This window comes from Pseudophryne corroboree, chromosome 6, assembly GCF_028390025.1.
Source record: "Pseudophryne corroboree isolate aPseCor3 chromosome 6, aPseCor3.hap2, whole genome shotgun sequence".
Taxonomy (NCBI): Eukaryota; Metazoa; Chordata; class Amphibia; order Anura; family Myobatrachidae; genus Pseudophryne; species Pseudophryne corroboree.
In genome coordinates, this window is record NC_086449.1 from 322,474,019 (window position 1) to 322,486,540 (window position 12,522).

General features: G+C 46.3%; 1 protein-coding gene across 1 annotated transcript in view; it reads right to left on the reverse strand.

Annotated features, from left to right (window-relative positions):
- Positions 1-12,522, reverse strand: part of LOC134932158 (long-chain fatty acid transport protein 2-like) — a 226,555-nt gene that overhangs the window by 112,308 nt on the left and 101,725 nt on the right. The window contains exon 4 of the mRNA XM_063926305.1: positions 8,528-8,686. Within this exon, the coding sequence (XP_063782375.1) occupies positions 8,528-8,686 (159 nt within the window). The remainder of the gene's footprint in view (positions 1-8,527; positions 8,687-12,522) is intronic.

The window sequence follows — 12,522 nt, forward strand, 5'->3', positions numbered from 1 at the left end:
GGCTTACCATCCTCAGACCAATGGTCCAACCGAGAGGGTGAATCAGGACTTGGAGGCCTTCCTCCGCATCTATGTGTCCTCCTCTCAAGATGACTGGGTTCAATTACTTCCCTGGGCCGAGTTCTGTCATAACAACCAGTATCATTCTTCCTCTGCTTCAACACCATTCTTCACTAACTTTGGATTCCACCCTAAAGTCCCTGAGTTCCAACCGCTTCCAGCAACTTCTGTTCCCGCAGTGGATATCACCTTGCATCAGTTTGCCAATATCTGGAAGAGCGTACGATCAGCTCTGCTCAAGGCATCGTTCAGGTACAAGAAGTTTGCGGATAAGAAGCGTCGAGCAGTTCCTGCTCTCAAGGTGGGTGATCGGGTATGGTTATCCACGAAGAATTTGAGGTTAAGAGTTCCCAGTATGAAGTTTGCACCTCGCTATATCGGTCCTTTCAAGATTGAACAAGTCATCAATCCTGTTGCTTACAGACTCCAGTTGCCTCCCTTCTTAAAAATACCCAGGACATTCCATGTTTCCCTGTTGAAACCGCTGATCTTGAATCGGTTTCATTCCTCACTTCCTCCAACTCCGAAAGTCCAAACTCAACGAGGCGTTGAGTATGAAGTGGCCAAGATCCTGGACTCACGTCACCGTTACGGTCAACTACAATATCTTATTGACTGGAAGGGTTATGGTCCTGAGGAACGTTCATGGACCAATGCTTCTGATGTCCATGCTCCTGCCTTGGTCCGGAGATTCCATTCCAAGTTTCCTCAAAAGCCAAAGAAGTGTCCTGGGGCCACTCCTAAAGGGGGGGGTGCTGTCACGATCCGGGTATCTGGACGCCATTTCTTACCCATCAGATGCCTCCTAAGGCTGGCTCAGCGCTCCAGGACCGGATCCCATCTGTTATCCTGATGTGTACATTCCTGTATCCTCTCCTGTCACTCTGGGACGCTGTCACAGTAAACGCCATATTACACCTGGATGGCGTCTCCCGCGGCCTCCGCCGCCGTCCCTGAACTTCTGCATGCAGAGTGTCTGAGTGGCGATTACATCAGCCGCGGCCTCCGCTGTGTCCGCTTGGTTGGATGTGCATCTGTCAGCCTGGCGCCTCCTGTCTCCGGTGGCCGGCGCCGCCATTACTGTTTTCATTACCACATGGATTACAAACCAAACTTCCCTCCAAGTGTCTGCATGGGCGCAGCCATCTTGGATTCTGTCAGCTGATCATTTCCACCAATCTGTTCTCAGTATTGATAATCTGCATAATTGCCTAGCCAATCCCTTCCTTGCTGCAGGTATAAATACACTGTGCCTGAGCAAGGAAGGCGTCAGTGCTTTGGTTGTCAAACCTAGTTCCTGTTTGTCTCTCTCCTGTGATTGTCTTCCAGGTTCCAGCTCCTGTCTCAAGACTTCCACCATAGAGACCCGCACCAGCATTCCACCTGCGGTGTAGCCTGACTCTCCGATCCATTTTGGATTCATCTGTTTCCAGCTACAACATTACCTGCTTCCAGCCCAGCTTCCAGCAGAGTACAGCTTCTCTTAAAGGGCCGGTGTCCTTTCTACAGTTTACCACTCTCCACCGGTATTATAATTTCACCGCTCTCAAACTCCTAACTTCAGTTCATATTTCATCGCTCCCAAGTTCATTTATTATTTAACTGGTTCCAGCCAGTATCCACTCCGTGCCAACAACAGTCTGGTTCCAGCCAGTATCCACAGCAGCCGTTTTATCTTCAGCAGCCCAGCTTTTCCTGGAACACCAGCTGGTACAATCCTGGGTTATCTCCATTGCTACAGTCGGGCCTGGTAAGGACTTTCCATCTAGAAGATTATAAGAACTATCTCACACTACCAGTGCCCTGTGGCTCCTGCCACCCTGTAGTTCCCAGGAACTGTATTTATTCTTTGCTGACTTTTATGTTTCTTTTACTGCTACTGTGATGCATGGAGTTTGTCATAAATAAACATCATTGACTTTTATTCAAGTTGTCGTGGTCACGCCTTCGGGCGGTTCTTCTTCATGTTACTTACATGTCCAGGGGTCTGATACAACCTCCCAGGTTCCGGAACATCTCAGCCCCTACAACTGAGGCTGCCTCCCGTCAGCTCAGGCCCTCAGTTGTGACACAACGTAGCTCAGCCACATACTCATTTGTATTTGTCTGTTTACCCTGTATACATTGTCTGCTGGTATTGTGTGTGGAAGCAGCCTGTGGGTGTCCCAGTATAGTGATATTTAGTGCCAGTCGTGGGAATACTCATTCTTGTTTATATAAGCTGGAAGGAGCTGCATGCTAGGGCTCTACAAATATCTGAGGTACCAGACACTCATTCTGCAACAAGTAATATAGTCCTTTTCTTCTTTGTGTGACTGGTCTCAGAACCAAGGAGGAATCTGGGTTGCAACTAATGTACAAACTCAATGAGGATGCATTCCAGTGGCATGCGGTGAGGTCAGTGGCTGGTGAGGTACTACAGCCATAATTCCGTTGAATCCTGCAGATGACCCCTACCGCCGCTGAGAAAATATCTGCTACTGCCCCTGACTCGATGTCTGCTGCCACCGCCAATGGCTTACAAACTCGCCCACCATCAACTGACCCAGCCCTCCGCCACTAATTTGCATCTCACTCCGATGCCGCCATTTCCCGCTGCCTACCTGCTTATCATACTTGGAATATATTGTATGTTTTTATAGAAAAAAAAAAAAAACTTAGTGTTTGGGACTGGGAAGGGAGTGGGAGGAGGACATGAATGCAATTTTGTTGTCCAGGGCTTCCATTAACTTAATAGAAAAAGGTCTGAATGGCTTAAAAAAATAAAAACAAAAAATGCGTGAGGTCCCCCTCCGAAGTATAACCAGCCTCGGGCTCTTTGAGCCGGTCCTGGTTGTTTAAATACTGGGGAAAAATTGGACAGGGGCTCCCCGTATTTAGACAACCAGCACTCGGCTCTTAGTCCGGTCCTGGTTCCAAAAACACAGGGGGAAAAAGATGTAGGGGTCCCCCGTATTTTTAAAACCAGCACCAGGCTCCACTAGCTAGGGACATAATGCCACAGCCGGGGGACACATTTATGTAGGTCCCTGCGGCCGTGGCATTACCCCCCCAACTAGTCACCCCTGGCCGGGGTTTCCTGGAGGAGTGGGGACCCCTTAAATCAAGGGGTCCCCCACTCCAGACACCCAAGGGCCAGGGGTGAAGCCCGAGGCTGTCCCCAGCACCCCTGGGCGGTGGGTGCCAGGCTGATAGCCATAAGAGTGTTAAAAATATATTGTTTTTTGTTGTGGAACTACAAGGCCCAGCAAGCCTCCCCCGCTTGCTGGTACTTGGAGAACCTCAAGTACCAGCATGCGGGGAAATAGCGGGCCCGCTGGTACCTGTAGTTCTACAACAACAGAAAATACCCAAATAAAAACACAACACACACCTTGAAAGTAACATTTTATTAAAACACACTCACACATACTTACCTACATCCCGCGCAGGTCACGTCCATTTGTCCATGTAGAATCCAATAGGGGTACCTGTAAAAATGAGAGAGAGATTACTTACCTACATCCCACGCTGATCACGTCCACTTGTCCAGTAGAATCCAATAGGGGCACCCGGCACCTGTAAAAATGAAAATAAATACCTACAGAGGGGGGAAAAACAGGAGAGAGAGAGATCTTCAGCCCCCCTGTGGCAGATCAGGGTGTGGGGCTGTCTATTACTAGGAACACGTCTGGCTCGCTCAGTCACTGACATGACTGGGTGATTGGACAGCGGATCCAGCACCTCATCCGCTGCCCAATCACAGGTGCCTCGCTAACATGTGGGGTGGAATCCCTGTCAGCGAGGCACTTGTTGAAGTGCCGCTTTCCACATCTTTTTTCATGGGCTTTTACAGCCCAGTGCTTGGCCCCGCCCCCCACTCTGCCCCCGTTCCCATTATCTATGGGAGGCACTGTTATCAGTGCCTCCCAAAGTCATTTAAACACATCAAATTATTACAATTAAATAAAGAAAATACTTATGACACAGACTATGTGTCATAAGTATCTTCTTTGTATGATTTGAATAATTAATCACAGGGGAGGCACTGCCTCCCCTGCCTGCACGTCCCTGGTATTTACCCTGCACAGAAACAATATAACTCACCCAAATCTAACTCTCTCTGCACATGTTACATCTGCCCCACATGCAGTGCAACATGGTTTTGCCCAATTGCTTACTTTTTGATTTGCTAACAAACCTGAATAACCCCCAATGTGTCTGGTTCTCAAATATGGCATGGGGATAAAGTCTTCTGGTTTCTCTTTAGTAGTTAAAACCAGCTGATATTGCTTATCCCTGATGTTTGTTTTACTATAGTATAAGGTTTATTATTAGTCTCCCTGTTATAGCCTATATAATAAAATTGTCTGCTGGTAAAAACTGACAACATCAAATTGGAATGTAATGGCAGTTGGTATCTATGACCTCTCCCACCAGTGTCAGAGATGCACAGCAAAGAGTCAGGGGTGGCGGTAGAGAAAGACAGCGGGGGAGGAAGAAGGAGAGATGGGGAGAAAGTTTTTGAGGAGGAGAGAGATGGAGAGAAAGAGACTGCGGATGGGGTGGAGAGAAAGGGAGGGTGGAAAAAGTGAGAGGAAGAATGAAATAAATACAAGCCAGACAAAACAATCCAGGCTGCTAAGCCATAGGGCTGGTATTTACTAAAGTAGGCAGATCCAAAATTGTGGTTTCCCTGAAAAACACTAGCGGATGTTAAGCACTGGGGCTAATTAAGAATTTAGAGAGGGAAAATAATCTTTTTTTAAAAAATTTTAATGCTCTATATTACATGGCACTGTACACAAGGAATAACAAAGCAAAGGCAGAACTCAGATTGTTTAACAAAAATTCACAACTCTGCAAAACCTGTTCTTTCAAAATGCATAAACTGTTTTCTAAACATACAGCACTGTTGTTGCATGTTGTATTAAATACACTTTAAGCATTTTGAATTCAGATATTGCTTGTGAAAATATTTTCCCACATCAATGTACTAGCGGTGCATGATAAGCTGCAACGTACCCCAGCCACATGCTCATTTGTGTTTGTCTGTTTACCCTGTATACATTGTCTGCTGGTATTTTGTGTGTAAACAGCCTGTGGGTGTCCCAGTATAGTGATATGTAGTGCCAGCCGTGGGAATACTCATTCTTGTTTATATAAGCTGAAAGGAGCTGCATGCTAGGGCTCTACAAATATCTGAGGCGCCAGACACTCATTCTGTAACAAGTAATATAGTCCTTTTCTTTTTTGTGTGACTGGTCTCAGAACCAAGGAGGAATCTGGGTGGCAACTAATATACAAACTCAATGAGGATGCATTCCAGTGGCGTGTGGTGAGGTCATTGGCTGGTGAGGCACTACAGCCATAATTCCGCCAAATCCTGCCGATGACCTCTACCGCTGCCGAGCAAATGCCCGCTAGTGCCCCTGACTCGATGCCCACTGCCACCACCAATGGCTTAAAAACTCGCCCACCATCAACTGACCCAGCCCTCCACCACTAATTTGCATCTCACTCCAATGCCGACAATGTCCGCTGCCTGCCTGCTCATCATACTTGTGATATATTGTACATTTTTATAGCAAAAAAAATTAAAATTAGTGTTTGGGACTGGGAAGTGGGTGGGAGGAGATCACGAATGCAATTTTGTTCTCCAGGGCTTCCATTAACTTAACGGAAAAGGGTCTGAATGGGTTAAAAAAAAGTTTTAATAAAATGCGTGAGGGAAAAAATTGGACAGGGGTTCCCCGTATTTAGACAATCAGCACCGGGCTCTTAGTCCGGTCCTGGCTCCAAAAATAGGGGGGACAAAAGATGTAGGGGCCCCCTGAGGCAGATCAGGGTGTGGGGCTGCCCTTTTCTAGGAACACACCCGGCTCGATCAGTCACTGACAGCGGAGCTCCCCGTTACTTAGTAACGGGACACCTGGCAACATTAGTCTGAGCACCGAAGGGGAAGGGCAGCGCCGCCGCCAGGAAGGAGGGGAAATCGGGGCAATAGGAGGCAGCGGAGCCGGTGTCCCAGGACAGCAAAGATTTTAACCTGCTACAGATCCGGGATCTGAAGGCGGAGGACCAGGTGGAGAGGTGAGCACTGCGGGAACTTGCAAGCTGCGCAACATTTTGAGATGAGAGAGAGAGAGAAAGAGAGAGAGAGAGAACTCACCCCTCACTCCTGCTTCAGGGCCGTCGCTCCAACGCCAGTCACAGCCGCAGGGTCCCGCCGCCACTTCCGCCTCCAGCGTCGCGTGGGTAATTGGACAGCGAATCCAGCACTGGATCCGCTGCCCAATCACAGGTGCCTCGCTGACATGGGGCTGGTGTCCCTGTCAGCGAGGAACTTGTTGAAGTGCCGCTTTCCATATCTTGGGCCCCCCGCTCTGCCCCCATTCCCATTATCTATGGGAGGCACTTTTATCAGTGCCTCCCAAAGTCATTTAAACACATCAAAATATTACAATTAAATAAGGAAGATACTTATGACACAGACTATCTAGGGTATTCAATTATCCGCAAATTCGCGGCAATTTTTTGTCCAAAATTTTTTTGCGGCAATCGGCTGAAAATTGCAGCGAAAACGCTCCGTTTTTCGACCTATTCAATTCCGACCGGGTTTCACGTGAAAATTCTTGCAGTGAAAAGTGCAGGTGAAAATGGGGAAATCAGCCTGTACCCCAAAAAATGCTAAACTAACATAGGAAAACAGAAGAGAAGTGTGTTAGAGATCACATTAGAGAGTTTTTGGGGACTTAAATTGTGTGAAATGGCTGTTATATGCATTTTTTTTTAAATGCAAAAAAATTATAGAAAGCAAGTTTTTTTGAGCAAAATAAATGCTCTCATTAAATTTGGGGTACATGAAAATGGGTATAAGTATATATTTGGGTCATTTTAGGGTACTTTAAAAAAAAAAGTGGAAACAGACAGATTACTCCCATCTGCAAGCCTAAAAAACACCTGTCCCACTCATAAAGCACCCCAATATACCTGTCCCATACCTTGAACCCCAATTTCCATCACTTTTTACTTTTTCACCCCAAAAATGACATGTCATTATTGGCCAATTAAAAATAATTTAAAACTTCAGCGGGCCTAATTAGTCATTAAGGGGGGTGTCTCAGGAGTTCTGTACCATATCCAAACATTTTTACCTTAAAATAGTGACTTTTCCCAACTTTTCACCTGCTTCAGAGAAGGTGAAGTGAAATTAGTGAAAAAATGATCACCGATAAATTTTCCAGGATAATTGAATAGGCTGTAATTGCGTTTCACGTGAAAAGTCCGTTTTTTCACCCGAAAACCGGACTTTTCACGTGAAAAGTCCGTTATCACTGCTAATTGAATATACCCATATGTGTCATAAGTATCTTCTTTGTATAATTTTAATAATTAATCACAGGGGAGGCACTGCCTCCCCTGACTGCACGTCCCTGAATTGCATTCACCGTAAGAGTAGTACGACAATGCTTTGGGCTATGCCACACAAAGGTGATCATGAAGAGGTGATCCCCAGCACTAGATTAGAATTACAATCCATCTACAGGTACAGGCTTGTAGGGTTTGCTATACCCTTTAAGCCAAATAGTGGGCCATTTCCCCAACTGTAGATCCAATTAATGAAGAACCACCTACTGTATGGGCCAACAGGAGGAGAATTTGTGTAATCAGTGGTACTAATGTGAGGAATGGGAACACTACAGCAAGGTGGCTCTGGTATTGTGTGCGAATATGAATACTGCTGCAAACAGCACTCGGGCCTGAGCTGCTTGGAGGTGAAGATCTACTGGTTGGTCTCAGCCTCACAGCCTCATCAGTGACTGGCTTTAGGCTATGGTCCCTTTACTGTTGTTTTGGCAAGAATCTGATTGCTCCATAATCTGAGATCTAAGCAGTGACCTAGAAAGGTGACTCAAACTAAATGACCTACATGAGTGTACATCCACCCTTAGAGTAGTGCAGAATACTGGCCATGTCCCAAGAGCAGGGAGACCCCAGTATGTGGAACTGGTCAGAGCTCCATCACAGCTAACATGCAAGGCAGACAGTAGTGGTCCCCAGCCCTATATAATAACAATAATGCACCCAAGACCCACAATAAACAGAGTGGAGTTGCTTACTGGAGTGGTAGCTCTACTTTGTTTGTATACCCAGTATTTGCATAATGGGTATACCTACTTCTCAGAATAGTCAGGCCTGCTAATAGACAGTACAGGACTGCAGTTGAGATGAGTAAGGATTCTTCCACAATATTTCCTTGTAGAGCATTCCTCTGGAATAACAAAAATACCAACACTGGGCAAACCAGTCCCCCATGTTTTCTCTCTTGTGACATGCAGCTACATGAGCCAGTGACTTGCTTTTCTCATAGGCCAAATGTTGCAGCCTACTTCTGTGGATGGCCAAATGTGTTTGATTAAAATATCATACAGACTGGGGAGAAATGGTGAAAATTTAATAGTAAATCGGTTGAAATTAGGTGTACCTTGCTGAATGCATCCACGAACCCCAATTAACAGACCAGAGCTGTGATACAAAGGCAGTGGTACATACAATACATCCTTGCATGTAACTCCAGAGAACGAAGCTAACATGGAGCTTGACAAAAGCCGGTTTCGAGTAAAAACAGCTGGCTTAGGGAGACCTAGAAGAGATGTGCATCAGTATGGTCATCACCACAAGTAGTGTGTCAAGTAATATTCATGCACTATTAGGTCATTCTTAAAGATTGGCCATTTCAAGCAAACACAGCCAGTATTTAACCTGCATGCAAAAACAATAAATGTACAGTATTTGCACCCCTTTCTTTGCAACATCTACGATATTATTTGATAGTCTCGGATATAGAAAAATGTAAAAAAGATTATGACAGACTGATTGCTAAATGATTATTGTCTAAATTGACTGGGACATTGCTTGATCATAAGAAGCCAGAGTCAAATACAGCATGTGATTGGCTGTGCTCATACTGAACAGTCTGGTGTTGGATTTTGTGGGATGGTTATTATTATCCCATTATAAAAAAAATATTCACACCCAATTACAATAGAGACTAAATACAGAAGGATTTGTATTGTGTATTATCAAATAGTTACTGAGAAGTTTTAGAATGATCATACTCTTATAATGGATTTGTGAACTGGCAGAATTACCTCTCCAGGGATCCCAATATATAATTACCCCTGCCCCACAGCCTGGAAGAGCCCCAGTTCTTTTTGGGAGCAGAGCCTGTAGTCTATGGAAATGGGGGATGCTGTTTCCACTAAGGCAGTGGAACCATCACTGGTGATCTGTTACAATATATTGGGAACCAACAAAAGATGAGTAGTAATAGGTCTATATTAATCAGTTTTGGGAACACACTGGGGTATATTTACTAAGCTCCCGATTTTGACCGAGATGGTGTTTTTCTTCAAAGTGTCATCTCGGGAATTTACTAAACTCAAATCTCGGCAGTGATGAGGGCATTCATATTTTTTTGGAAGTCAAAGGAAAAAAATACGAATGAATACACCATCGGTCAAATACGACTGTTTTTTGATACAACTCGGTAATTTACTAAAAAGTGTATTTCACGAACACTGCCGGCAATAGCCAAACACTGCCGTGAAAAAATACAAATCATAAAAAAAAAATCAGATTTAAAACAGACCTGCTTTTTTTTTACCGTGTTCTGATAGGCATGCACAGATCCATGAGATCCGTGCATGTTTATCAGTGGGAAGGGGTGGGAAAGTGTTAATTTTTCTGGGAAAAAATGCGTGGGGTCCCCCCTCCTAAGCAAAACTAGCCTCGGGCTCTTTGCGCCAGACCTGGTTGAAAAAAATATGGGGGAAAAAATGACAGGGGTTCCCCCATATTTAATCAACCAGCACCGGGCTCCACTAGCCAGGTACATAATGCCACAGCCGGGGGACACTTTTATACTGGTCCCGGGGGCCCTGGCATTACATACCCGACCAGTCACCCCTGGCCGGGGTACCCTGGAGAAGTGGGAACCCCTTAAATCAAGGGGTCCCCCCCTCCAGCCACCCAAGGGCCAGGGGTGAAGCCCGAGGCTGCCCCCCCCCCCCATCCAAGGGCGGCGGATGGGGGGCTGATAGCCTTTTGATAAAAATGTGAATATTGTTTTTAATAGCAGTACTACAAGTCCCAGCAAGCCTCCCCCGCAAGCTGGTACTTGGAGAACCACATGTACCAGCATGCGGTGGAAAACCAGGCCCGCTGGTACCTGTAGTACTACTACTAAAAAAATACCCCCCAAAAAACAGGACGCACACCGTGACAGTATAAGTTTATTACATACATGCACACCTCCAAACATACATACTTACCTATGTTCACACGAGGCTCGGTCCTCTTCTCCATGTAGAATCCTAGAGGAACCTGTGAAAAAAAATTATACTCACATAATCCAGTGTACCTTCTGTTCTTTGTATAATCCACGTACTTGGAAAAACAAAAAAACGGAAACCCGACCACGCACTGAAAGGGGTCCCATGTTTTCACATGGGACCCCTTTCCCCGACTGCCAGGACCCCCCCTGACTACTGTCAAAGAGGGTCCCTTCTGCCAATCAGGGAGCGCCACGTCGTGGCACCCTCCTGATTGGCTGTGTGCTCCTGTAGTGTCTGTGAGGCAGCACACGGCAGAGATACAATGTAGCGCCTATGCGCTCCATTGTATCCAATGGTGGGAACTTTGCGGTCAGCGGTGAGGTTACTTTCGGTCAACCGCTGACCGCAAAGTTCCCACCATTGGATACAATGGAGCACATAGGCGCTACATTGTATCTCTGCCGTGTGCTGCTTCACAGACACTACAGGAGCACACGACGTGGCGCTCCCTGATTGGCAGAATAAACTTATACTGTCACGGTGTGTGTGTCCTGTTTTTTGGGGGTATTTTTTTAGTAGTACTACTACAGGTACCAGCGGGCCCGGTTTTCCACCGCATGCTGGTACTTGTGGTTCTCCAAGTACCAGCTTGCGGGGAGGCTTGCTGGGACTTGTAGTACTGCTACTAAAAACAATATTCACATTTTTATCAAAAGGCTATCAGCCCCCCCATCCACCGCCCTTGGATGGGGGGGGGGAAAAGCCTCGGGCTTCACCCCTGGCCCTTGGGTGGCTGGAGGTGGGGACCCCTTGATTTAAGGGATTCCCACTCCTCCAGGGTACCCCGGCCAGGGGTGACTAGTCGGGTATGTAATGCCAGTGCCGCCGGGACCAGTATAAAAGTGTCCCCCAGCTGTGGCATTATGTACCTGGCTAGTGGAGCCCGGTGCTGGTTTCAAAAATACGGGGGACCCCTACGCTTTTTGTCCCCCGTATTTTTGGAACCAGGACCAGGCGCAGAGCCCGGTGCTGGTTTATTAAATATGGGGGAACCCCTGTCATTTCCCCCCCCCATATTTTGTCAACCATGACCGGCTCAAAGAGCCCGAGGCTGGTTTAGCTTAGGGGGGGGGGACCCCACGCAATTTTTTTAAAAGATTTGTAACAATGTTCTTTTTTTTACGAAAGGTGCACAATGAAGCCCTGCACGGATCTCACAGATCTGGCCGAGATTCATTGTGTTAATGTCGGCAGTGTTTTACTATTCACTCCCGTAAAACACTGCCAAAAAATACGAATGACATCGACATCGGAAAACACGAAAATGCAGAATACGACAGCTTAGTAATACCCCTTTCACATCGCACAAATAACCCGGTATCGACACGGCATATTGCCGTGTCGACACGGGTCAGTGTGCGATGTGAAAGCACTCTGCCGGAATTAGCGGGTCGCCTGACCCGGTAATTCAACCCGGTATAAAAGAAGGATTATACCCGGGTTGAATACCGGGTCAGGTGCAGTGTGAATGGGAGCCGCGTCGATGCGACACGGTTCCGATTCATAGCATAGGGAGAGGCGGCGCAGGAGATGAGCTCATCTCCCAGCGCCGCCTCCAACCCCGCCCTGCTGCTGCTGTGCCCCACCGCTGCTATGGCAACCGACCCGCTATATTGCCGGGTCGGAAAGCCACCATAGCAGAGCAAATGCCGGATCCCACCCGGTAAGGACACGTTTCTCTTACCGGGTGGGATCCGGCATTTGTGATCTGAATGCAGTATAAATTAGTTGTAATAAATTTAAAAAGTTGCAAATTTACACTTTCGATGTCATTCGTGTTTGAACTTTAACCTCATTCTGAAAAATACGAATTTTAGTAAATATACCCCCCTGTCTGATTTTTGTTATTTATTAATTTCTGTATGGATGGAATTGGGTTGTGCAAATATTATAAAGTTCTGTGGAATTGAAGAACATTTGTGCTTATTCCTCAAACATATTAATGTCCCTAGATATTTTCAGCAAAGTGTGCTGTTTCTTGTCTAATTCAAGCAATGAACCTCAATATCAGACTCAGAAATAATAAGATCAAATTCTGCATGATACAGTGCTAGGTTAAACATCTAGGGTAATATGTGACTAA